Here is a 22,995-nt window from a genome sequence, read left to right as displayed (position 1 = left end):
AAACAGATTAGTGTGAATGGAGGACTTTTCCCCTTTCTGCCTAGGTGGGTGGCCTGGGCTGTCACCCTGGGGCGCAGGCACTGGCCTGAACAGGACATCTCCCTGTCACAGCTGCCACCGCTGCTCCACCGAACCCGGGGATGCTTCTGAAGTGGTGAGCGGGAAGGTTCCAGGCACCCGTGCGTTTTCCAGGAGGGGTAACAAAGCAGGGCTGGGGTGTGAGTGGCAGCAGCTGTAGGTGCCCGATACCCAGTACAAAATGCCCATCTCAGAACGCTCTTTTGGTTTTCTCTGTTCCTTATTCTTACTTCCGTGGGCCTGAGAAGATAACCTAGTTTTTGTGCTGGGCTTCAGTCAGTTACTTAGAAAGTTTTATCTGTTGAATTGCTGCCTTGACTTGCTTCTGCCTTTCCTCCCCCAGCATCACTGCTATGGGCATGCCCTAGGAACGGTTTGCCTACTGCCTCCTTCTCTTGCATCATAGCTCTGCCTTGCATTCAGGCCTTTGGGGTTTTTGTCCCACAGTGAGCATTTTGTGCCCTGCTTGAGAAAACAGGTTTTTATAACTGACCGGAGCCCCAGCACCGGCCACCCTCCTTGGGCACGGCCGGGAGCCTGCGGGGCGGGGTGAGCGCCCGGCGGCCGCCTGCCCTGTGCCTGTCTGAAGGGAAAACGAGCTAATAAAGGCGTCGGGTGTAAACCTCCGCTTCTGACAGGCCTTTCCGTGGGACCCCGGAGGTGTCGGCGCCTTTCTGTGCCTGCCGAGGCCGCCTCCGTGCCCCCGGGGCCCGCAGGCCCTGCCCGCCCCGCCGAGCCCCGCGGAGGGCGGCAGCGGCCGGGCCTTCCCCCGCCGCGTGGGGCCGCTGCCCGCCCTCGCGGCGGCGCGGAGGCCTGTGGGTAAGCCCCGCCGCCAGGTGACAGCTCTCGGCCGCCGCCGGGGCCCGAGCGGGCCGGGCTGAGGCGGCAGGGCCGGGCCGGGGGCGGGGGGCCGCGCCGCGGAGGGGCGGGAGGCCGCCATCCCGGCGGGCGCAGCGAGTCCCGCCGGCGGCCGGAAACATGGAGCGGGCGGCGGCGGCGGCCGGGCCGGCGGTGGAGGGCGGCGGTGTGAGCAGGCGAGCCGTGCGGGCGGGGGGCGCCGCGGCGGCGGGGGCAGGGTCGCGTCAGGCCAGCACGGAGACGCTGGACAGGTGAGCGGGGCGGGCGAGGGGGCTCCGCCGGTTCCCGCGCTCGGCGGGAGCGCCGCGGCCTGCCCTCCCCGCGGGGCCGGGCGGCGGGAGGGGGCGGCGGGCACCCACGGCGGCGGGAGCGGGGCCCGCCGGGCTGCAATCCGGGAGCCGATTGCCGCGTAACCGCGCCGGCTGGCGACAGATTTTCCTCAGCGAGGGAACCGGCCGTCGCCCAAGTTTCCTGCTTGCGGTTCGGTGCTTCTCATCGCTCGCGTCAGCGGCCCGGCGAGGGCTGGGGCTGCCGGCGGGGCACCGCGCCGCGCTCCTCGGCAGCGCCAAGCCTCTCGGCAAACTCCAGTGAGGCTGCGCTCGGAATTTAAGTCTTTATTCCCGTGGGGAGTTTGGAGGCTTTTTTGTTTTGTTTCCCTGCAAGACTGGGTGTCGCCTGCCGGGGTGTGCCTGCCCCACCGCCGCTGTGCTCTGGGGCAGCCTCGGGCCGGGCCGGGGTGCGGGAGCTGGAGGCCCGGCCCTGGCGCATCCCGCTCGCCGGCCCTGGCACAGGAATCCTTTCCTGCAGAAGTTTCCAGCTGGAGGCAGACCTCGGAGTGGAATTTACAAATCTTTAGAGGAGTAGATGCTAATGGAAGTTTCGTCCGGATGAAAAAGAAAGAAAAAAGACTGTTTAAAAATAATCAGTGCCAGGTTCTGGTCTCCTGATTCTCCTTCTTTCCTGTTAGGAGAAACCTGGCAGTTTACATAGTTCTGCTGAAGGTGGAAGTCAAACATCTGTTTTTTATCACTAAAGCTTACATTTTGTATTCCTTATTAATGCTCTTTCTTATCTTAATGTCTTATCTTTCTTCTCATCTTGTTCTGCCCTGGAAAAGTTATGATGTCCATTGTCATACAGTTTATGAATTTGCCAGTACAATTGTACCAGGCTACACTAATGTGCATAACCTCAGATGAGACAGAACGCAAAGGCGTGTAGTGCTGTGTGTCCTGCTTGTCAGCTGGTGATGTCACATTGGTAATATCAGCATCGTGCAGTACAGAGATACATCTCGAGATGCTGATCATAGGAGATGGGCCTCCATTCAGATGTTTTCCTCGCTGCTAACTTTGTTGATATAGTGATTCCTAGTGAAGATAAGCTATAGAAAAATAAATACTTTTCTTAATTAACAAGTAAATGCTTATTTGGAAACAAACTTTGGCAAACCCTAAGGAGATACGCTAGAAATCAGAAAGATGTGAGAGAAGGAGAAATAAATGAGATTCAGAAAAGGATTACTGCAGGGTTTAGCTCATGTACCCTTTTGCAAAACTTAAGTGAAAACTTCTGCTAAGTGAATCTGGACACAAGTTCAGCACTAATTTGAGAGTTATCTTCATTGTTCGAGCAGGAATAACATAGATGTGTTTTAGTTGCAAAACGATGTTTTGTGATCTAGTACTGTGTAGAATTTTGCAAGTGGGGAGAAAGGTACTGAAACCTATCAGAAAAGTTCTGAAAGAGCTTTCATTTCAGGTACAAAGTTCTTGCATACATCTTCACCTTATATCTACCTGTACTAGCAGAGTCGGTGTAAAGAGAGGCCTCTAATTAAGTCATAATTTTCCATCTTATGCCATCCCACCCTTGTAATGTCCAAGTTAATGGTGCACCTATTGGGTGCTGGGTATGTATATATAGTCATTAACGTCAATATTATGGGATGCTTACAGAATTCAAAGCTAGTTTGTGAATGAATTTTAAAAAATAATTAAGATTTTGTTCCTGTATTTAATTTCTGAATAGGCATTAAATGCGTAGAAGAGCCCAACTAAACCATCTGAAGAAATGGCAGTTATCTAAGGCATCAATTGCGCCTGCTGTGGCACCCAGGGAATAGTTCCCTCTGGCATTCCCAGTCTTTTGTCAGACACCACACGTTCTGAGGCAGACCTAGGGCACTTCAGAGTAGCTGGCAACAAACTGTAGTTGCTTCTCGCTCTCAATACTACATTATTTGTAACCAGCACTAGTGAAGTGGCCGTTCTCAAAACACATCAGCTGGGATTTGGTGCAAGTCTACTGTTCAGATGCTTTGCCTTTAGGGTTCTTATAAACACCCCACACTGCAGAGTTCCTTGCTGTGGCGTGGGAAGGACCATCCTGAAGATTATTCAGTGATTATTTTATGAATAGGGAAAAAATAGGCTAACTAGAAGTTACCCTTTAGAAAACATGTGTTTTCTTAATTTAATATTAATATAGAATACAAGACTAGCACAGTTTAAATTTTTTAATTCTAGCATAGAGTAATTAAAGTTTGATTACTGAATAATCAGGAAGTAATAAGGAAAGTGTAAGGCGTCTTGTTACTTGACCAAATTCATTCCATGGATGGCTTTAAGAAAAAAAATGCACTGGATAAGGAAATGAGCATTTTTGTAAGTTTCTAGGGCTGTGAGCTTTTTTTAAGCTACCAGTAGCTCTACACCTCTGATAAGATCTAGTAAATTTCTTTTCCCTAAGTTGATCAGCAAAATAGTTGCATTCTTCCACAAAACAAGCTAGTTTTTATGATGCTAGTGATCATTTATGGTCTTTTTTTCTGGATGTGCTCAGTTGCTAAGCTATTCTCAATATACATTTTGAATTACATGTAAAGAATTTGCATTGTTCTGTTTTTGTAGCCCAACTGGATCCCATGTGGAATGGTGTAAACAGCTGATAGCTGCAACCATTTCTAGTCAGATTTCAGGGTCTGTCCCATCAGAAGGTGTGTCCAGAGACTACAGGGTAAGTGACTTGATGAATGCATTGATTTGTTTAAGGTAAAAGAGTGAATGATGGGGAAAGTCCTTGCTGCCTTGATTATCAGGTGCTAAGTACTTAAGTGATCGCTGAATGTTTTGGGACTAGAAACATCTCATTATGCGTAGAAGTCTCTTGAATCTGCTTTGTGTTTTCCTCTATATTTAGAATAGTGGCATTGAAGTCTACAGAATAAAAATTAAGAGGTGAAAGGAAAGCTAAAAGTCAATGTAGTCAATGTTTTGAATCAGATGCCAAAAGTGAGTTCTCTTTTCTTTTGATTGCTACATTAAAAAAAATTGGTAAAGTAGATTAATAGTTACAGGTTGAAATTGTTTCACGTGTTTGTCAGAGTACAGAATTGAGCTCCAGATTTCATAAAAAATAAATGCATGTGTCTTTGTTGCCATGCAAAGAACACAAGTGACTATCATTTTTCATGGGGTTCACCTGAAACAGAGAATTTAACATCAGACAAACAACAAAAATCACCTTTTTCATTCCCTCCCAGCAACATTTTTGTCACTAAGGTAATGATTGCACAGTATAATTTACTTGATAGGCTCCTTTGTGCTTTTTGCATTTATTCTTTCATGCCCATTTGCCATTTCCTATATGCAGCCAGCCAACTCAGCTATCAAGAGTGCAGCATACGCAGTTTTCCTTCTCTTACAAATTGACAGAAGTCACCTGTGTTTCAAGTCCCTTTAAGAAACCCAGGCTGCTGCTATCTAGATCTTTTTTTCTTCCTAGATATGAAACAGTTTCATGGTCTTCATGTAGAATGGCCAAATGAAGATTTTATCTTTTTAATCTAGATTGTAAAGTATTTTCTAATATGTTCTGTGATTAAAAGGTTTGTTGTCCAGAAACAGTTTATTTTAGATTCTGCGACAGCAGGTAAGATTCAGCCCAAGCCTGAAGATGAATCCACAAAATGTTTTTGACCGTAGTCTACTTAAAAATTCACCTCACAGAAAATTCCACACTATTGGCACAGTCAGCAGCTTATACTCATAAAAAAGTATAGCTCTTCCGTACTGTGGCAGCAGAATTGCAAATGCTTACCTCAGGTCAAGGCTAACATCTTTGATAAAACATTGTGGGAAACCTTGCATTACAGCTGTCGATGTTGTATTTGCCCTGTAGATCAAGGACTTCATTTTAGTAAAATCCAAGTGTAAGCTTGGTGTTCAATTTATCTCTGAGTTAGAACGCATTCCTCTGGAGTAAGGAGCACATTTTAACTCTAAATAACCGCCTTCTCTTTACCAAAGTCATCTTGAATATTATTGAGCAGGCATTAGTCTTTTAAGGCCTAATTAAAATCCTACTTCATTCTCTGCTTTATAGAAATGAAAGAAAAAAGTTTAAGCCTGGTGGTATTCAGAATTTTTTGTGTATATATTGTATTTGGCATCATTGCATTGCTGTGATTTGAAATCCCATGTTTGTGTATAACATCATGGAATTTTTAATCCTAGAATATCTTTAGTTACATTCAGGACCAGTATCTTGTGAAGTGGTGTCTATGCTTTAGGAGAGGGTTTCCTTTGCACTTAGCTTCTGCAGAATTCCATCGGTGCGATTATTTGCTTAGTCAGTACCACTAACGGGCTGACTTTACTCATTATTACTATGGAATTCACATGTAAAAAGGTAATACCCATTTATAACTCAGTATTTGAGACATCTTTCCCTTTTGATGCACGCTGATCAGTTTTGTGGGTCTTCGTTACCTTTGGTTACCTCGAATTGCTGCATTTAGAGACTGTCTTACAACTACCCAGAAACTTCAGGTAGGGCCGTGTGCGTGTGTTCTTCTGGAACTGGTCAGGCAGTTCTGTTGCTTTCTGCTGGATTTACCTGGAGCTCACTGCTTTATTCTTTTTTCCATCCTTTTAATGTTTCATTCTATATGTTTGCAAAAACAGGTAAATGTATCAATTCTTGTACCTAATGGTATTAGTCATGTTACTCTCTGTAACTTACCTTACCAGGATGTAGTTTAGGGAAGGGGGGAATCAAATGGAAGCAAAGGGGCTGCAGATGAAATAAATGGTCAAAACTGGAGCTCGCTAAACCCTACAGCAACATCATCTCACTCTGAGTTTGAACTCTGCTGTATTGTCTTCTCTGACATACTCTCTGCCTGGAGAGTATTCTTGAATGAATATAAACAAAAATTGCTTAGGTTATAGTAGCTGAGTATAGACACCTTCAGAAATAAGTTGAGAAGAGTTGTTCTTGTTTTGCCATGTAAATCTAAAAGATATGGTGGTTACACTTCATGGGTGTTATTGCAGGCTTATTGTCTTCCACCTGGAAGGATTACCAGGCTCTTTCTTCTCTTTTCACAATAGCACATTGTAAGGATAAAAGGGTGATCAGGAATGAATGTTTCACAAGAGTTTGGCATTTGTAACATGCTAAAATGAAGTAGTTAGATTGCTCTTAGACCAAAACAATTCTGCAAATGAGAGCTGCCAGATCTGCATAGTTTTGTTTTGTTCTTTCAAAATCTGGCTATAATTAAAATGTTTGGAAGTAGAGTTCTTCGGAAAATCTGATGAAGTAAGATATAATATCTTTAACAAATCAAATCATGTGTATTTTGTTGGATAACATTTTATATTTTAACTGACAGGTGTACAGGAGGCCTGTTGTTATACGGGTAAGATTACCTTTGGCTAGCAGTAAAACGGCCTCCTACCTGTTTGTCATTGTGCTGTGTGAGATCTTGGTGTGTCAAGCGTTCTTCTTTACTTCATTAATGGTTTTTATGAACCAGTCAGACCATTTTGCTATGCAGTGCAACAGCTTCTTTGCTATAGAAATGCTTTATATACATTACAATGTTTTTGTGAGCAATAAAAGTCAGTGTGTAAGGAGCAGTATTTTTAAATTATGTTATGAATGTGCAATACTAACTTCAGTTTTATTACATTAATTTTGACAAAATGGATGCTTGCAACTGAGGCTTACATGCTTCGGACTACAGAGTACTGTATTAGCAGCTCTAACGTGTTATCTGTGCTAAAGAATATTAGTGATAAAAGCGGTACAACTTTGTCTATCCTATCTAAATAAGATACCAGTTCATGCTTGCCTTTGTACATGTTTTACCTTAATTGTTACCACCCTGTAATAGGACTGAAAGTTAGATTTGAAGTTAAGACACTAGTGCAATGACCTGCATCTTTTTAATGATAATTTTGAGACTAGGTCTTGCCCATTGTTCATTGGAGATATAAAAAGGACGTGCTTTGTTTTCTTGTCCCTCTCTCTTAGTAACATTTATGGAGTGAGAAATGATCTGTATAGTGTTCTGACATCGTTCATGAAATGTGTCTAACACTTTTATTCAGACAAAGACCTCTTGTTCAGCCTCAAACCAAGAGATGAAGTCTGAATGATTTCTTTTTCTCATCTGTTGTTTACATATTTGAAAATGATGTGTTTATTCCAATCATACAAATCCACAACTTGATGATTTTTTATTTTTTTTTTATAGATAGCTCTTGAAATAATTGGTCAGGGTTGAGTAACAAAATTTGATTGTTTTAATTTGGTTTTTCGTAGTTCTGTGTAAAGTCTTTGATCTTTGAATGATCTGCTGTGTTTATTTAAAACCTCTCTCTCCTGTGTTTATTTAAAATCTTTTGGTGTATTTGCTGGTTGTCCTTCTGGTTTTCTTCCCAGAGATCACAATATCTACTTTGCTTTAGTTTCAGAAACAACGTTTTTACGGTCTGAAATTTAAGTAATTTCTATTTAGAATTTCACCAATACGTAAATGTTAGGAGTCCTTTATAATTTTAAAGGGTTTTTTGAAATTAATTATAACTTTTTAAACTCTTGTAGAGTTCAAATTATATCTAAGTCCTTCTTCAAAGTTTTTTTGAGAGATCTGTAGAAATGTTGTAAAAAGGAAAACTGACTTTAGCAAACATTTGTAAATTTAGACTGAGGCTGGTTTAACAGTCTATCAAGTGAGAAGTTCGATGTGTGAATGGGGAATAATAGACTGCCATGAACACAACTTCTCTGCAGTTAATAAAGAAAGAAGATGGGAGAACACTTTTGGCTAGACGTATTAAAACAGTTACTTCGTATGACCTATGGCAATTGTACTTCTCTCTGGAGTGCATAGGAACCTTATGTTTATTAAAGAGATTTAATTAATATTCAGGATTTGCTGCCAATATTATGCAGAAATAAATTAACATAGAGATGTGAAATGTTTGCATATTTTGCTGTGAGGAGTCATTTTAGGTTCTGTAAAGTTACTGGCTCGGTTTCCAGCAACAATTGTTGAAAAGGAAGTTGCTGGGAAAATGTGTGAAACCATAGAACTGAAAAGTTCAATTAAAAAGTTTTACACAGTAAAGCATTTTTTAGGTTGTCTAGATACTTCTATTTTATGTCGACCTATTTTTTCTGTGGAAGATTGCATGAGTTGTCCCCTAATGCTGCCATTGCAAGCTGTACTCAATTTCTTCTATTGATAAGCATGTGGCATACTTCAAATTCATTTTTCTTCACTATAAGGTTGTTTGTCTTAGAAGACAGTACATACTTTTATGTTCTTATCTACCAGCACTTACTCTTTTGTGAAAAAGGGAGTAAATTTTTCATTTTGTGTTGTACCAAATAACAATAAAAGGATAGTGCTAATCCTTGGATAGCTTGGATTCCTTTCTGTGGAATGTAGTTTGTACCAGAAATGGAAGATTTTGTATAGCTAAACTGAAGTTAAAGTATGTGCTGTCTTTTTAAGGAAAGAAATAAAAAGGGAAACGAAAAAGAAAAGGTTCTGTCCTTTCACCTCTTGTCTGCATGTTTTTTCCTGTTACTTCTCTCTTGCCCTACTGCTGCCTCATGCAATGCAGGAGATTCAGGATGGACACAATGGCTATCATTCTGAAGCAGAACCTGATCAGGTGGCAAGTTTTTACTCATCTTTTATTCTTTAACTGTGTAGCAAGGTACTACATATTAGTACTTGTACAGTACATACAAATCTTACATTCCTCAGGCAAGAGAATCCACAGAAGGTATTTCATGTGTTAACTGGTTATTTGCTAGGTAGGGGTTTTGTGTACTGTCATGTAGTCTAAAAGGTAATACTGCATGTAAGCAGAACACATTGTCGTCCTAAGTTTGTAAGTATTGGCTAATTCTCTACACATCATCTTCTGTGATGGGGTGCTAAATATAAAATTCTTCTAGTTTCCAAGAAAACATAAAGCCACAGATCAGTTTAAATATCTCTAGAATTTATTAATGAGGGCTTAGAGTAGTTTGTTTGGAGGCGGGCAGATCCTACCAATTATTTGTATGTGGATCAGAGCTGTCATACAAGGGAAGAGTTATTTGTTTACTGTAACATAGCCCATAATATTTATTCTCACTTCAGGATGTAAAAAATTGAAACCTTAATATCTTATCATTTCGACCTGAGAGAGATCACTTTCTCACATGGTCCTTAAAATCCCACAGACCCTTTTATTCTTAATTAAAATCTTAGTACATTGTAGATCTTAGCTGCCAGTGAAGGACCCAAAGGATCAATCTTGTATCGTTCAGGAATCAAGCCAGTTACCTCAATGAAAATTTATGGAACTAGCCCTTATTTTAAAATTGCTAATTGTTCTTCTGTATTTCATTATTACTTCATTCTCAATCTGACCTTCTGGATCCAAAATTCCTATAATGGACCTCTTCCATATCCTGTGGCACTCTCAGGAGGGTATTGATTGAAACAGAGCATTGTGGGGTGCTTCTGACTTCTTGCTATCAAAAATACAAAGTTAAAATGTTAAAACTTCTGCCATATAATTCTCTCAGGTGAAAATACTCAAATATTAAATAAACAACATTAAGAATATAAAAAAAAAATAATATGAGCTTTGAAGTGTTCTCAAGTATATAAAATACCAAAAATAATACCTGCATTTAGCAAAAGACTAACAAATTGTTAATTGCAAATCTGGGCTGATCTTACTCATATTTTTGTATGCTATGTGTAGCTAGCATGTGAAACTAATTGTTGCATAAATGCTTTGTTACTAACATGTTACTAACATGTTACTAACACGTACGTCTGTGTAATATTTATAATACCAAATTTTATGTTGTTTTTTTGTTTTTACCATGGTACTGTTTAATACAGTTGTGCCTTGTAAAAAAAGATACACTTCTTGTGTTCAAGTTATCTGGTAGTAAAAGCACTTTGCATCAAAATGTATCGATGTGGTACAGATGGAAAGTGAGATTTACTCATGGGTTTGGATTTCTGCCAGGCACTGCGGGATGGAAACAAACTAGCCCAGATGGAAGAGGCTCCACTTCTTCCTGGAGAATCAATCAAAGTTATTGGTAAGCATACTATTGAGTACTACACTGAATACTATTAAAGCACTTGTTTATTTATTTAAAAACAGAATATTATTTTCTTTTGACTTTTGTTGTTTTTATGTAATGCCAGTTTGGATTAGCTGATCTCATGTGGATTTCTTTTCTTTGTCTTGTAAATCCAAATGTAGGAAAGAGAAATCATTTCCAGAGGATGACTTGCTTCATATAGATAAATACATTTTTCAAGAGCTAATATATTCCACATAGGTGTACTGTTGTATTTTTGCTTGGGCATGCCAAGGATACTTCATAGATTCAAAAGCTTCAAAATTGTAGTAGCAAAGAAGATTAAGAACTGGAAACTAAGTTTTCCATAACTTCATGAGATTTATTTCGCTTTGGCCTGTGACAGCAAGTGCTGCATTAGCAGCACAGTACTTGGCTAGAAAAGAATACTAGCTCTTTCAAATAAAAGTGAAAATGAAGATAGGGGCATATAGCTGAATTACTTGGAGGTCAGTTGCATATACATCAGTGATTCTCCCATTTGGGTGCTCTTCTGTGAGCTGAGTGTGGGTGCTTTACGCCGCAGGGCAGGGAGCAGAGCTGCCTACAGCTAAATACCAGCAGGATGCTTTGTTACCTGCCTGCCCTTACTGCAGCCCATGCTAGCTGAGCTCAGCCGCAGTTGCTCAGTAGTTGCTGAGCAGCAGTGGGACTGAGGAGTTTGATTGTTTTCATTGTTGAGATAAAGACAGCTCTTTCAGTTCTGACAGCAGTAGGCTTTCCTGTCGAGGTCACGCAGCAAAATCTTACAAAACTGCATAAATCTTGCAATTTTTAAATGGAAATAGATTTTTATGGAACAAATGTCTATAATAGTAAAACAAAGCTTTAATTGGTCTGTTTTCCAGCTAAAGATGTTATGTATATCTGTCCATTTATGGGAGCAGTCAGTGGTACACTAACTGTGACGGACTTCAGAATGTATATCAAAAGTGTTGAAAGGGTAAGACTTCGCTATCTATCTGCATATTGTTTCAGGTGGGAATGTTGCTGAAGTAGATTTCAGAAAGTGAGTTTTGGTGTAAGTGAAGTATGTTTCACAGCAGTCTGTTAAACAGGAATTGTACTTGACTCTTATGAAACGTACATGAATAATACTACTTTGTGTTCCTCCTAATGTAACAAAATTCATTTGTTTTATATACAAATTTCAGGATCCACCTTTTGTTATTGATGTTCCCCTTGGAGTCATAAGTAGAGTTGAAAAAATTGGAGTACAGAGCCATGGAGACAACTCCTGTGGTTTAGAAATAGTTTGCAAGGTATGGCATGGTAGAAATTTACTCATATTGAAGTATTTTCATTTCATTTTTCTGTAAGGGGAATCTGCATGCACATGTGCTGTTTTTCTGTCTGATCAGTTCCCTGTATTTGAACACTACTTCTTCTACATAATACATTTCAATTCCTCTTATGATACTTGTAGCCTTAAACACTTCTGCCTTTTGTCTCAGGAGTGAATTCAAAGGAAGAGTGGCTATTTTTATATCTAGCAACTCTGATGATGATCCTAGTCATATAATGCTAACACTTACAGAACTCTGTTCTAACATGGGTTAGGTGGTATCAGTGACTAAGTGCTACATATATGCCTTCAATCAAATGTCTTATAACTGCTTTTTATTTACTTATCACAGAGTAAAATAGTGTAACTTATTTTTGACAGGATATGAGAAATTTGCGGCTGGCCTATAAACAGGAAGAGCAGAACAGACTGGAGATTTTTGAAAACCTTGTAACACGTGCATTTCCTGTTTCTAATGATCTGGTAAGTCTTAAGATGTAGAGAAGGCTGTCACTGGCTCTCCTTTTTTGGAAAGTGTAGGTGGGGAAATACAAGGGCTGTATAACAAACATTGAAATATTGATTCATAAAATCTGTTACAGAGCAGGCAAGATACTCTGACCCTGTTTCCTTTTTGCATTAATTTGTAGAACATTACGCTATCGCCTGCTATTGGTGAGGGTAGTTAATTTGTACATAACCTTGAGATCTAGATTTGCCTAACATGACTGATTAAAAATGTGTATCTATTGACTCTTTATTTTCTGCATTAGGTAATTCAGTCTAGAAGTTTTGTCTAAACAACAAATAGGTACAATTAGTCTTATTATTACTTAGTTGCAGAATGCTATTTCATTTGCATGTGTGGGTAAGGAACTGGTTGGGAGGTAGGAGAAAAATTTCCTTATCCTGGCTTTGCCATTGATGCATTGTATGATCACAGCCAATTAACTTCAGCTCGCTCTGAGCATTTCCTATCTTGATTTTGTTAATTCCATAGCATGTACTTGAAGGAGGAAACCGTCTTTCATTTTCTTCCTAGCAGTGTTGGTCAGTCTTGACTGAAGGTTTTATGTCTGCTGTTAGAGTTTTAGAAATGTTACATTTGAAATATTAGAAGGTTTGCTGTTTTGGAGCTTATTGTGCGTACAACCCATCACAGTAATTTATGCCTTTGCTTTGTTGCCTTTAGCCTCTTTTTGCATTCAGCTATAAAGAAAAATTTGCTGTTAATGGCTGGAAAGTGTATGATCCAATGGCAGAATATAAGAGGCAGGTAAGTTATAGAAGTATACTTGGTACATTATTTTTTTCTCCATCTCCCCCAAAGCCATTTAAACAGGAGAAAAATATTAAAACTCAAGATTTTCAGCTCTAGCTACGTACAGAGACTGTCTAGATCTCATGTTTAGATAACAAAATGCAAGTGGCCTGATTTTGAGAGTGTTGACTACTTACTAAAATTGTTGGAGATAGCAGGTGCTGAGTACTGGTCTACCTTAACATTCATTCTTAAATCCACATTTTTGCCAAGTGCTGTTTCTAGAAAATACAAGCTTTATAAAAATTTTGTTTTGAATAAGCAGCATTAAACAGAAGGGTAACCATAGTTTGTCATAAATCTACAGTTTCCTAGTTGCAAAAATATTTTTATTTCACTGTATGATCACTTTTTACCTATGTAGCCTATTCAAATGGTTATTATGCATATCATTTTTAAAGATAATAAACAGGAACGATTTCCAGTATTTTGACTACGGTTCCATATGAAGACCTAAAGTTTATAGCTTATTTAAAAGAAAAATGTGGGCGTACTTTTTTTTTTAAAAGTACATAGCATATAAAATTTTCATTGCCCCAGACTCAGATGTGTAAAGGTCCGACCTGAAAAATACAAAAATGTTTTGCTTTCGTACAGGGCTTGCCCAATGAGAGTTGGAAAATATCCAAAATTAACAGCACCTATGAGCTTTGTGATACATACCCTGCTATTCTTGTTGTGCCAACCAGTGTAAAGGATGATGACCTCTCAAAAGTGGCAGCATTTAGAGCAAAAGGCAGAGTTCCAGTAAGTGAAACTTTTACAAGTAGATATAAGTGCCCTAAAAAATTTGTAGCTTATTAAGAAATTAGCACAGTTCTTTTAGGCTTCTTTTTTTCAGTAAGTGGGCCAGCTTCCTTCCTGAAAGGGGTGGGAGGGGTGGTGTGTCGTGTGGGGGGAAGGGGAAGGCAAAGAAAGAAGAATTAGGCTTGATGTGTTTAGAACTGAAGAGAGCAACTTAAATGTAAGTCTTAATTACTTGGTTATTTTGCCATGTAATTAATTTTTGTTTGGAGTTAACACTTGCAAGCCACAATGATATTTGATGCTAATTCACATATTAGCTTGCGTTCTGATTCTGATTTGGTGTGGAATGTGTTACAGCCATAGCAGTTTTCTTGAGAATAGACAAGTTTTGCAGGTAGCATAAGAACCCCCCCTTTAAGCATGTTAGGTGGTGACAGTTTCCATGCTCTAGATCTGCTTAGCAATGTAGTTTAGAGTTCTGTGGACTTCCACATGAAAGCAGTTTTTCTTCCTCCACTTTTTTTCCTAAGTAGTAAGATGCAGCAGCAGGCTTAATTTTTCTTAGAAATAAAAGCCAAGATGTTTAGAGTCACTTAATATTTCAAGCGTAGATTTGGGATGACCAGTGCTAGTGTGCTGTCAGTATGGTTTTGCATCAGCTTGTCCTTAAATTTGCATTTGTTGATTTGCCAGGAAATATCATGTAGGCAATGCGGTTGTCTAATTGTACCCTGACCTGCTGCTTTTATAGTGGTATGGTAAGCTAAAATAATTTTATTTTATTCCAGGTGTTATCCTGGATTCATCCTGAGAGCCAAGCAACAATAACACGATGCAGTCAGCCATCGGTAGGCCCAAATGATAAGCGCTGCAAAGAAGATGAAAAATATTTGCAGACAATAATGGATGCCAATGCTCAGTCACATAAACTTATCATCTTTGATGCCAGACAGAATAGTGTTGCAGATACAAACAAGGTAGGTTGGTATCATAACTAGCTTTGGTAGTTCTAGCTTTATTACAATTACATTACAATTACAAATTGAGTAAGAGATCAAGATGAGGGGAACTTGATGTTGAAAAGAGAGAAAATAGGGTCTCTAAAGAGGTCATGGGAACGAAAGCAAGTTGCTTGTAGCGTTTTGGAAAGGCTGGCAGGAACTGAGGGCAGCATGAAGACATAGCTGAGAAATGAGATGCAGTAAAGCCCACAGGAGACCAAAGGTTTCGGTAGTAAAAAGGAGAAGGTATGTGGATGTATTATCAAATGTAGCCTATTACAATTAGAATTTCTTTCACCTAAAAAAAGATACCCTAGTGCTTCTTAGAAAAACAAAAGCCAAAAATATTATTTTATTACTGCCAAAATAATCCTTTCTCTCAGAAAATTCTGTAACCTGACCAAAACAATGCTCAACCTTATACTGAAGCCCTATACATTGTTCTTTTCTTTGTCTGTTTTTACTTTTTGAATGACAGGCAAAAGGTGGAGGATATGAAAGTGAAAGTGCCTACCCAAATGCAGAGCTGGTCTTTCTGGAAATTCATAATATACATGTAATGAGAGAATCCCTGCGTAAACTTAAAGAAATAGTTTATCCTACTATTGATGAGACTCGGTGGTTATCAAATGTGGATTCCACACATTGGCTGGAATATATAAGGGTAAAATACTTTTGATATGAAAAATCAATTGTTTTTCTGAACCATGTTTTTAACTTGCATTTCTGAAAATATTACTAAAATAATGTCTAGATTTAAGCATGTTGCTTTGATCAGGATAATCGTGGAAGAAAGCTTAATTTTTAAACGGTTGCTCAGAACACAGCACTTTAAGCATTCCATAACAACTTGTATTTCCAGATTTATGTATTGGTAGGTAACGAGTTAATTCCTGATAGCACAGTATTATATTTGGTGTTGGACAGTGTTTTATTTTCTTGAGGGGGAATGTTTGTGAGCAGTCCAGGGTTATCCCTGCTTTTTTGGAAGAATGCCCTGGGAACTTCAGATTTTATTTGAACAGCTGCCAAAAGGACTTGACTATAAATTCTGCAGTCCTTCTCATCCTTCTCTCCTTCAATGCAATGTTAGTTTTCCTGTGTCGGGCACCTACATTTTCATGGGCTGTTTATAGCCAGTGCTCTACTGGGCTATAATCTGCTCTATTATTTAACATAATATTAAAATAAATCACAAGTTTACAGTCTGTTTCACTAACCTCTGAAATGCTTTTAGAATAGATTATTTCATTACCGCATTCGCTCCCCTGTTTATGATGAATATGGATGGAGTGGAATTTGTTTTATTAGCAACTGGCTTAAATGTCACTCATGCAAAACATGTTTGGGATTGTTCATTAGTTTTACTCTGCTATTAACTAGTGCTTGCTAACTGCTGCAGGAGAACCAGTAGAGGGAGCAAACACTAAATTAAGAATTAAACAAATTTAACAATCTTTTGGGAACAGTTTAATTTGCTTGTTCTCTTGAAGTTAGGCTACTTCAGACAGCTTTGGGAATCTGAGTGTCTGAAAACCTTTTCTTAATCAACCTGACCATGAATACAATAGTCTGGTTTTTAAAGTGGAGTTGTTTGGACCAGTGGTCACCTTTCCTTGACGTTGAATTCATTGGGGTTCCTGGGATTAGGTGGTGTCAAAGGTGAACCTTGATACCACTGTTGGCCATATGACACTGGCATAACGATTTGCAATTTCATTGAAAGTTGACACATGTGTAACATTCTTAATGAATCTGTCCCTTACATGATACTTCATGTTAATGGTAGGGACAGCACGGACGGCAGCCTGATTTCTTAAAAGCTGCCACTACTGTGTTAGCAGTGTTGATAATATCTCCCTGTGCCTTCATAAGAGAATTGCTTACCTTCCTTGCCTATTTGATTTGGCTTGTAATAGCAATTAACAAATCTGCAGCTTTACTCTTAATGCATCTTCTGTTTTCCGGACTCAGACCAGTGTGATTGTGTTACAGTTTAATGCAGCGCATTGCTGGAAATTCACCTTCCTAGCACTGGGCACCCATAGAGGATGGTCCAGGAGTGTCTGGGGAGGCACCAGGAGCATTCTGTGTGTGTCAAGACAGTAGTAACAACAGGAGTAGAGTCACTTGGTGCTTTTTGCACACCCAGGATGTTTCCTCATGCCCTCCAGGGTTTTTTCTGTCTTTCAGGGTAGAACTTTTGTGATTAATTATTTTTAAACCAATTCTCCTTTTCTAAACCAATCCAAAGCCAGTTAGTTATTCATTAGGAGCCTCAACTGAAATACTGTGATGGTTGCTCAGTTTTGAAACATCTATAAAGAATAATATTGTGTGGAGGAAGCTCTTTGCTAAAGGCTTTAGTCCAAAGTAGAATAAAATGCTTCACCTTACTCCACAGATATTTACTGAATTAATAGTAACTGTTGTTTTCTGTCTCCCATTCTCTGCTTATTGCCTGTATCTTTTCTGTCCTTTTATTTTCAGCTGTACTTCTTCAGAGGCATCTGTGTTCTCTTTAGGACAATTCAGGGCAAGCTATCACATACCTGTACATTATATAGATCAGTTTTCTGCTTTTACTGAAGACCAAACTGTTTTAGTATTTGCACTTTTTTTAGTGCAGTAGAGCTTTTGTAACTGAAGTAATTGGCAATTCACTAATTCAGACTGCAAGCTCTATTCTCCCGTATAAGCTTTTGTTTCCTGATATTTCCATCCTGGCATCCGTCAGTTTTGCTATAAAAGATATGATCAATGAAAGATATAACCAATGAAAGTTGCCTCTAAAGCGTGGTTCTTGAAATAGCTTTGAAGACTGGTCTTGAGCACAGCTTCTCCAGTAGACGCTGGCTCTCCTGCTTCCCAGAAGATGTTTTTTCTTGCTAGGGAAGGAAGAAATGCCAATATCATGCAAGTTTCCATTTTTTGATGTTGGAATGCAGAATAGGAATTTCTCCTGTGGTCCTGTTCTAGTGGCTGGGTGTTTTCTACGTATTTTTCAGTGCCATGATAGGTCATGTTACACAGACAGATCTTCAAAGGAGAGAGATTATTCAGTTTTTTTAAAAACTTCAGAGTGGCTTAAGACAACAAGAGAGGTGGTGGGTTTGTTGGTTTGGGGTTTTTTTGGGGGGGGCAGGGGGAGGGGCGGGCATGGACAGGGAGAGGAATAGCAAGTTCACACAGGTGATCTCAGTCCTGTGCCATCTCTATCCTATGCTCTCCAGCGTGTTTCTGAATGCACACTATTAATGGTCTGCTCACGGGCTGAATACAGTGTTTGCTTCATGCACCACCAAGTCAGCACAAGCTGCCAGCCAGGGGTTTCTGGGTTTGTTTGACTTGTGTTTTGATTTAGATTATCTGGATGGTTCGTCCCTTTCTCTAAGCTTGGTAGTTGAGAACTGAAAGCTGAGGAAGATTGAGTGATTGATTACTGTGAAAATGAACTTTGAAAACAGTGAAACTTCAGCCTTTGGAATAGGTTATGGTATTTGTATCTTTTCACTGTGATACAGAATTTCAGATTTAATTTAGAGAAGGAATTCCCAGTTTCTTTTGCTATATGCTACAACAATGGAGAGCTCGTAACAAGTCTTTCCTGGACAACAGAGTGCACACAGTTTTTGTACCTCTAGGAGTATGCAAACTATCATTTGGAAATCCCCAATTTAAAACAATGTCATCTAGATGATTATGTATTAATCTGAAAATTTATAATATATTAACCTTAAGAGTTAATTATAACTTTTTTTGGTTAGTGTTTGGTCAGTATTTAACATGCTCATTTATTTAATTTTGGTTTTTTGTTTATTTAAGATGCTTCTTGCTGGAGCAGTAAGGATTGCAGATAAAATTGAATCTGGTAAAACATCTGTAGTGGTTCATTGCAGTGATGGTTGGGATCGAACTGCACAGCTTACTGCGCTAGCTATGCTTATGCTGGACAGCTATTACAGAACTATCAAGGGGTTTGAAGTTCTTATAGAGAAAGAATGGATAAGTTTTGGACACCGATTTGCAATGGTAAGCTGAAAGATTTAGTGTACGCTTTGTCACCTTCAAGGCTTTTGTTTCAAATTGCATGTTTTCTCACAGTACTCTGCTACACTTTAGTTACTGTCTCTGGTGTCCTTCTTTTAATGGTGTGAGTGTGTCAGAGAATTGTGACCTGTTCATTTTTAACAGGAAATCCATGTGTAAAGTATAATATAAATTAAATAAGAATGAAGTGGCTTGAACATAATGGTTTAAAAAATCACGTGGCTTTTTTATGAGGAAGAGGGATTGTAACACATTGCTTCATTTTTAATAATCTTGTGAATGGAGAAACAAGGAAAACAATTAAGGTGTCTAGAAGGTAAAATTGCTGGACCCATTACTCTGATTTAAGGTTGAATTGTTTATTTAACACATGGGCTAGTGGGGAATTAGGACATAAATTATTATGACATTTTGTGGGCTGTGACTCTAAGATGGTTTAGGAGAAATTACATGTATTTATGGGAGGTGGATGTGGAATAATCATCGTTTCAGTACACTCTTAGTAAATATATACCAGTTTGACCTACTGGTAGAAGTAAATGGCTGTGCAGTGAAAGGTGGGGAAACAACTGGTACAGCTTTGTTGACCAAGTGGCTTTCAGCTCTGCTCAACAGCAAAGGCATGTATGTAAGTGAATATTTCAGTAGTTGAAAGGTACGGGTTAGCATTATGGAGGATTTGCTTGTCTTGTTCACCATTGGAACATAAATTTAAGAATTACTCAACTTTAGTGTTAGGTTGGTACTGTAAATACACCAGCCTGAAATGAAAAGTTTGTTTTGACTTTCAGCGAGTAGGACATGGAGATGATGATCATGCTGATGCAGACAGATCTCCCATTTTCCTTCAGTTCATTGACTGCGTTTGGCAAATGACAAAGCAGGTAAGATGCTTGAGAGTATATTTCTATGAGGTCTCAGTCTTTACCTTGGAAATGTAATTTGTGTAGGAAAACACGTTTCTTTACAGAGCAGTAGTGTGTTTTCCTGAAGTTGGTCACACTGTGGCTGCACCATGCACACATAGGGAAACTTCTTGCTCAAAGTAGATAGAAGGACCTAGAGTAGTGGTATTGACTTGAAACCAAAGTACCAGCAATCCTTTTTGTTCAAAACAGGCTTTCAAAGGATTCTCTGATCACATAAATGGGAGTTATTGAGGAGATAAATGGTTTGCATTGCATATTCAGTGGTAGAGTAAATGTTCATACGGATTTATGTTGTCCTTAAGAAACAACAAAAGTCCAGGCAGATTGTGAACTGAGGGGCAGAGAGGTTCTATGTATGTCTCAGATGTGAAATGTAAGTTAATGTTGGCATCATTATGAATACAGGACAGCACTTACAAGCCTATTCTCAGATAAGTTTTCTTACTTCTGACACTGTTTTTACCTCTGAATCAGGAGAGATCTTTGAAATTAGTGATATTTGAGATATCAAAACATTAAAATTCTCATTTTTTTCTGAATATGTTAAATTATAGAATGGCTTTAGCCTTCATTTTCCTTATTCATACCTCCATGAGCATAATTTTCTGAGTTTTTGTATGGCTGATCTTTAATGGGGTTACTGGAATAGGTTGTCCACATGAAGCATTTAAATGCAAATAAATTAGAAGTGTTCGACCCCTTTTTTTTTCTTCTCCCCTCTCTTTCTCCCCAGCCCCTACCCCCTTGAAGCGTGACATGAATCTGTGCTCTTACAGCAAAAGCAGTTATACTGAAGTCTGTATAGTATGTGATTTCTTTAAAGAGAGGAGGGTAGCAACCTGGTTCCATATGATGCTAGCACTCCCAGATCTGTTACCTTAGTATTCTTGTTCTGCACATGGTTTTTGAAAACTTGTATCACAGTTTCCAAAACTTGTATTCAAAACAGTCATCTTCAGTGCTGTATGAAAGTTTCCTACTTTAATACTGGGCCCTTGTCCAGAGTCCCTTGAAGACTTTCTCTTTCTGTGTATCTATATTTCAGCATTAATGGCTGTTTAGTATGGCTGGAGAAAATAAATGAAAAATTCTGCCCCTCTCAGAGGAAAGCTCATAACAATAGCAAAGAGAAGCAGTTCTAAACACCTGGTAGGAACGAAAGTCCTCTGGGGAGATCCTTAATTGAGAGCAGCCTCTTCTATTTTTGTGATCTCCCTTGCTGCCTCCTATTTATTGCTATAAACAGTTTAGTTCCCTCTGTTTTTTTTTTTTTAAAAAAAAGGGGAGGGGGAGGGATGGGGGGCAGGGGAGAATGGGAGATTCTATGAAACATTTTGCCAGTACCACATCTGTTCAAAACCTGTTCTGAAATTCATGAACAGCAGTGGCATTGAAAAATCATTAATGTTACAGCAGGAAAAAAATCGAAAATGTCATTCTTGTAGAGTTCTTGCCCACTTATTTTTACTTTTTTAGTTGACTTCAACACCTAGAGAATAGATGTGAAGATGGTGATTACCTTTACAGGGACCTATGAAAACCAGGATTCTATTTTATCCTTGTATAGATCACTTGCTAGTAAAATAGTGCTAGTTTCGTGCTTTAGAATCCCTGGTAAACATATGTGAAATTTTCCATAAGTGTTAATGATTGCGGGAGGGTGTAAGGGCTGGGGTTTGGGCATGGGCTCAAAGCAAGCAAATCTTCTCTTTCGGGTTCTGAGGATTACATTCTTAAAACAGTTGACTTAATACAGTGAGAGAATCTCTAACTTCCCACTGAGATACAAATTTCCGGATAGCTTCAGACAATGAAACTTAATCCTCCACAGCCTTATGTTTTCCCTTGTTTTTTATGGTCTTCATGACATACAAATACAGTAATAGAGAACCTGAGAGAAGTACATTGATATCAGCTTTTAATAAAAAACATATGGCAAAGTGATTTCCCTCCTCTGTTAGTAAAATCTGGTCATTTTGAATAGCACATGTCAAATTGGAAAGGCCACACGTGATCTGACATGATGCCCTGTTAAAAATGAAAGAAAACTGTAAAATTTGCATGTAGCATGGCAGCTCAGGCAGCTTTCTACCTTTCATGCACAGTACCCACTTAGGAGAAAAGTATGTTTGAAACTGGTAGAAAGTTGTATCCTGTTTGTTACTGGATGTCATCTGTTGCCAGAGATGCATTTTTCACTGGTTTCAGACTTCTGTACTCTGTTTATATCTAGTGTTCAGCTAACCTGATTCAGTCCAATTCCACAACCATAAGAACTATTCTGCAAAGTGTTTCAACTTTAATGTTACTGTAGTACAAAAAATTAGTTCATTGATTAAAAAGCAAGCTTATTTTGCACGTTGCTGAATCAGATGCCACTTGGCGTCATCAGACTTCTTAAATAAGAGAATTCTTCTTTTAAATACCTCCTTCACACACACACCCCACCCCCAACAAATCCAGCAGCGTCAAGTGGGAGATTTTAATGACCCATGTGTTCTCTCACAATTAGTGGACTTGACAAGAAGTAAATTTTCATTTGGGGAATTTTTCCACCTGAATCTTCAAACAGACGCTAATGGGCTTGGAACTACAGAGGAAAGCATTTTTAGGTCAGTGATTTTTCAGCAGCAGTAATAGAAGCTTTACAGTCTTGATATGTCAGCTCCAACAGTACCACTCTTGTATCCAAAGACAGGGTTTCAATAAAGTGCTATCACTTATTAATAAATTAGTTGGAGTGCAACCACTGATGTATGGAATTTTGAATATGCTTCACTGAATTGGAATAGTGGCCATGTCGGCATCCATCTGATTAGTATGGACTCGTCACAACACAGAACCCTAATGTGACAAGGCTCATTAAGTGCTTTCAGTTAAAGAGAGTCCCTTTAGGAGAGGCTTTGTCTTCGAAGTTACTTCCAAATATCATTTTGATCCTTTGCAAATTATTTTTGCTCTCTGTATCTGTTCACTGCTTTGGGCTGGAGACTGAGGTCTGAGATCCACTGAATTTTATCCTGACTTGGTTTGGCACACCTGCTTATCAAGTCCTGTTCATACTTCTTTAAAATCATAGTGTGTTGTTAACATCATTGTATGGTAATTGAATTTTGGCATGATTTCCTAGAAAGAAGTAAGTGATAACTTTTCAACATGACTGAAAAAGAGAATTTGATAATCTTAAGTTCTTATAGGTTTTATGAAAACAAATGGCTAGGCGATTGAAAACAAACGTGTGATTTGAAAGGGAAGCCTCAGTGTGAG

The 22,995-nt window shown here is 39.1% G+C and overlaps 2 protein-coding genes across 5 annotated transcripts in view; both read left to right on the top strand.

Annotated features, from left to right (window-relative positions):
* The window catches only part of MTM1 (myotubularin 1), a 57,154-nt gene extending 48,910 nt beyond the window's left edge, over window positions 1-8,244 (top strand). The window contains exon 17 of the transcript XR_005830956.1: window positions 8,233-8,244. The gene's annotated coding sequence lies outside the window, so the exon portion shown is untranslated. The remainder of the gene's footprint in view (window positions 1-8,232) is intronic.
* The window catches only part of MTMR1 (myotubularin related protein 1), a 39,132-nt gene continuing 17,063 nt past the window's right edge, over window positions 927-22,995 (top strand). Inside the window, exons 1-14 of one of the 4 annotated variants that reach the window (XM_040614423.1) lie at window positions 927-1,187; window positions 3,849-3,954; window positions 6,617-6,643; window positions 8,862-8,912; window positions 10,275-10,350; window positions 11,244-11,338; window positions 11,550-11,657; window positions 12,062-12,163; window positions 12,873-12,956; window positions 13,599-13,748; window positions 14,537-14,725; window positions 15,228-15,413; window positions 18,575-18,781; window positions 19,591-19,683. In XM_040614423.1, the coding sequence (XP_040470357.1) occupies window positions 1,057-1,187; window positions 3,849-3,954; window positions 6,617-6,643; window positions 8,862-8,912; window positions 10,275-10,350; window positions 11,244-11,338; window positions 11,550-11,657; window positions 12,062-12,163; window positions 12,873-12,956; window positions 13,599-13,748; window positions 14,537-14,725; window positions 15,228-15,413; window positions 18,575-18,781; window positions 19,591-19,683 (1,605 nt within the window). In that variant the 5' untranslated portion in view covers window positions 927-1,056. The remainder of the gene's footprint in view (window positions 1,188-3,848; window positions 3,955-6,616; window positions 6,644-8,861; window positions 8,913-10,274; window positions 10,351-11,243; window positions 11,339-11,549; window positions 11,658-12,061; window positions 12,164-12,872; window positions 12,957-13,598; window positions 13,749-14,536; window positions 14,726-15,227; window positions 15,414-18,574; window positions 18,782-19,590; window positions 19,684-22,995) is intronic. The other 3 variants (XM_040614424.1, XM_040614425.1, XM_040614426.1) reach the window with 3 other exon arrangements.

This window comes from Falco naumanni, chromosome 14, assembly GCF_017639655.2.
Source record: "Falco naumanni isolate bFalNau1 chromosome 14, bFalNau1.pat, whole genome shotgun sequence".
NCBI lineage: Eukaryota > Metazoa > Chordata > Aves > Falconiformes > Falconidae > Falco > Falco naumanni.
The sequence above is the reverse complement of the archived record's forward strand: the minus strand, read 5'-3'. Positions and strand labels throughout refer to the sequence as shown.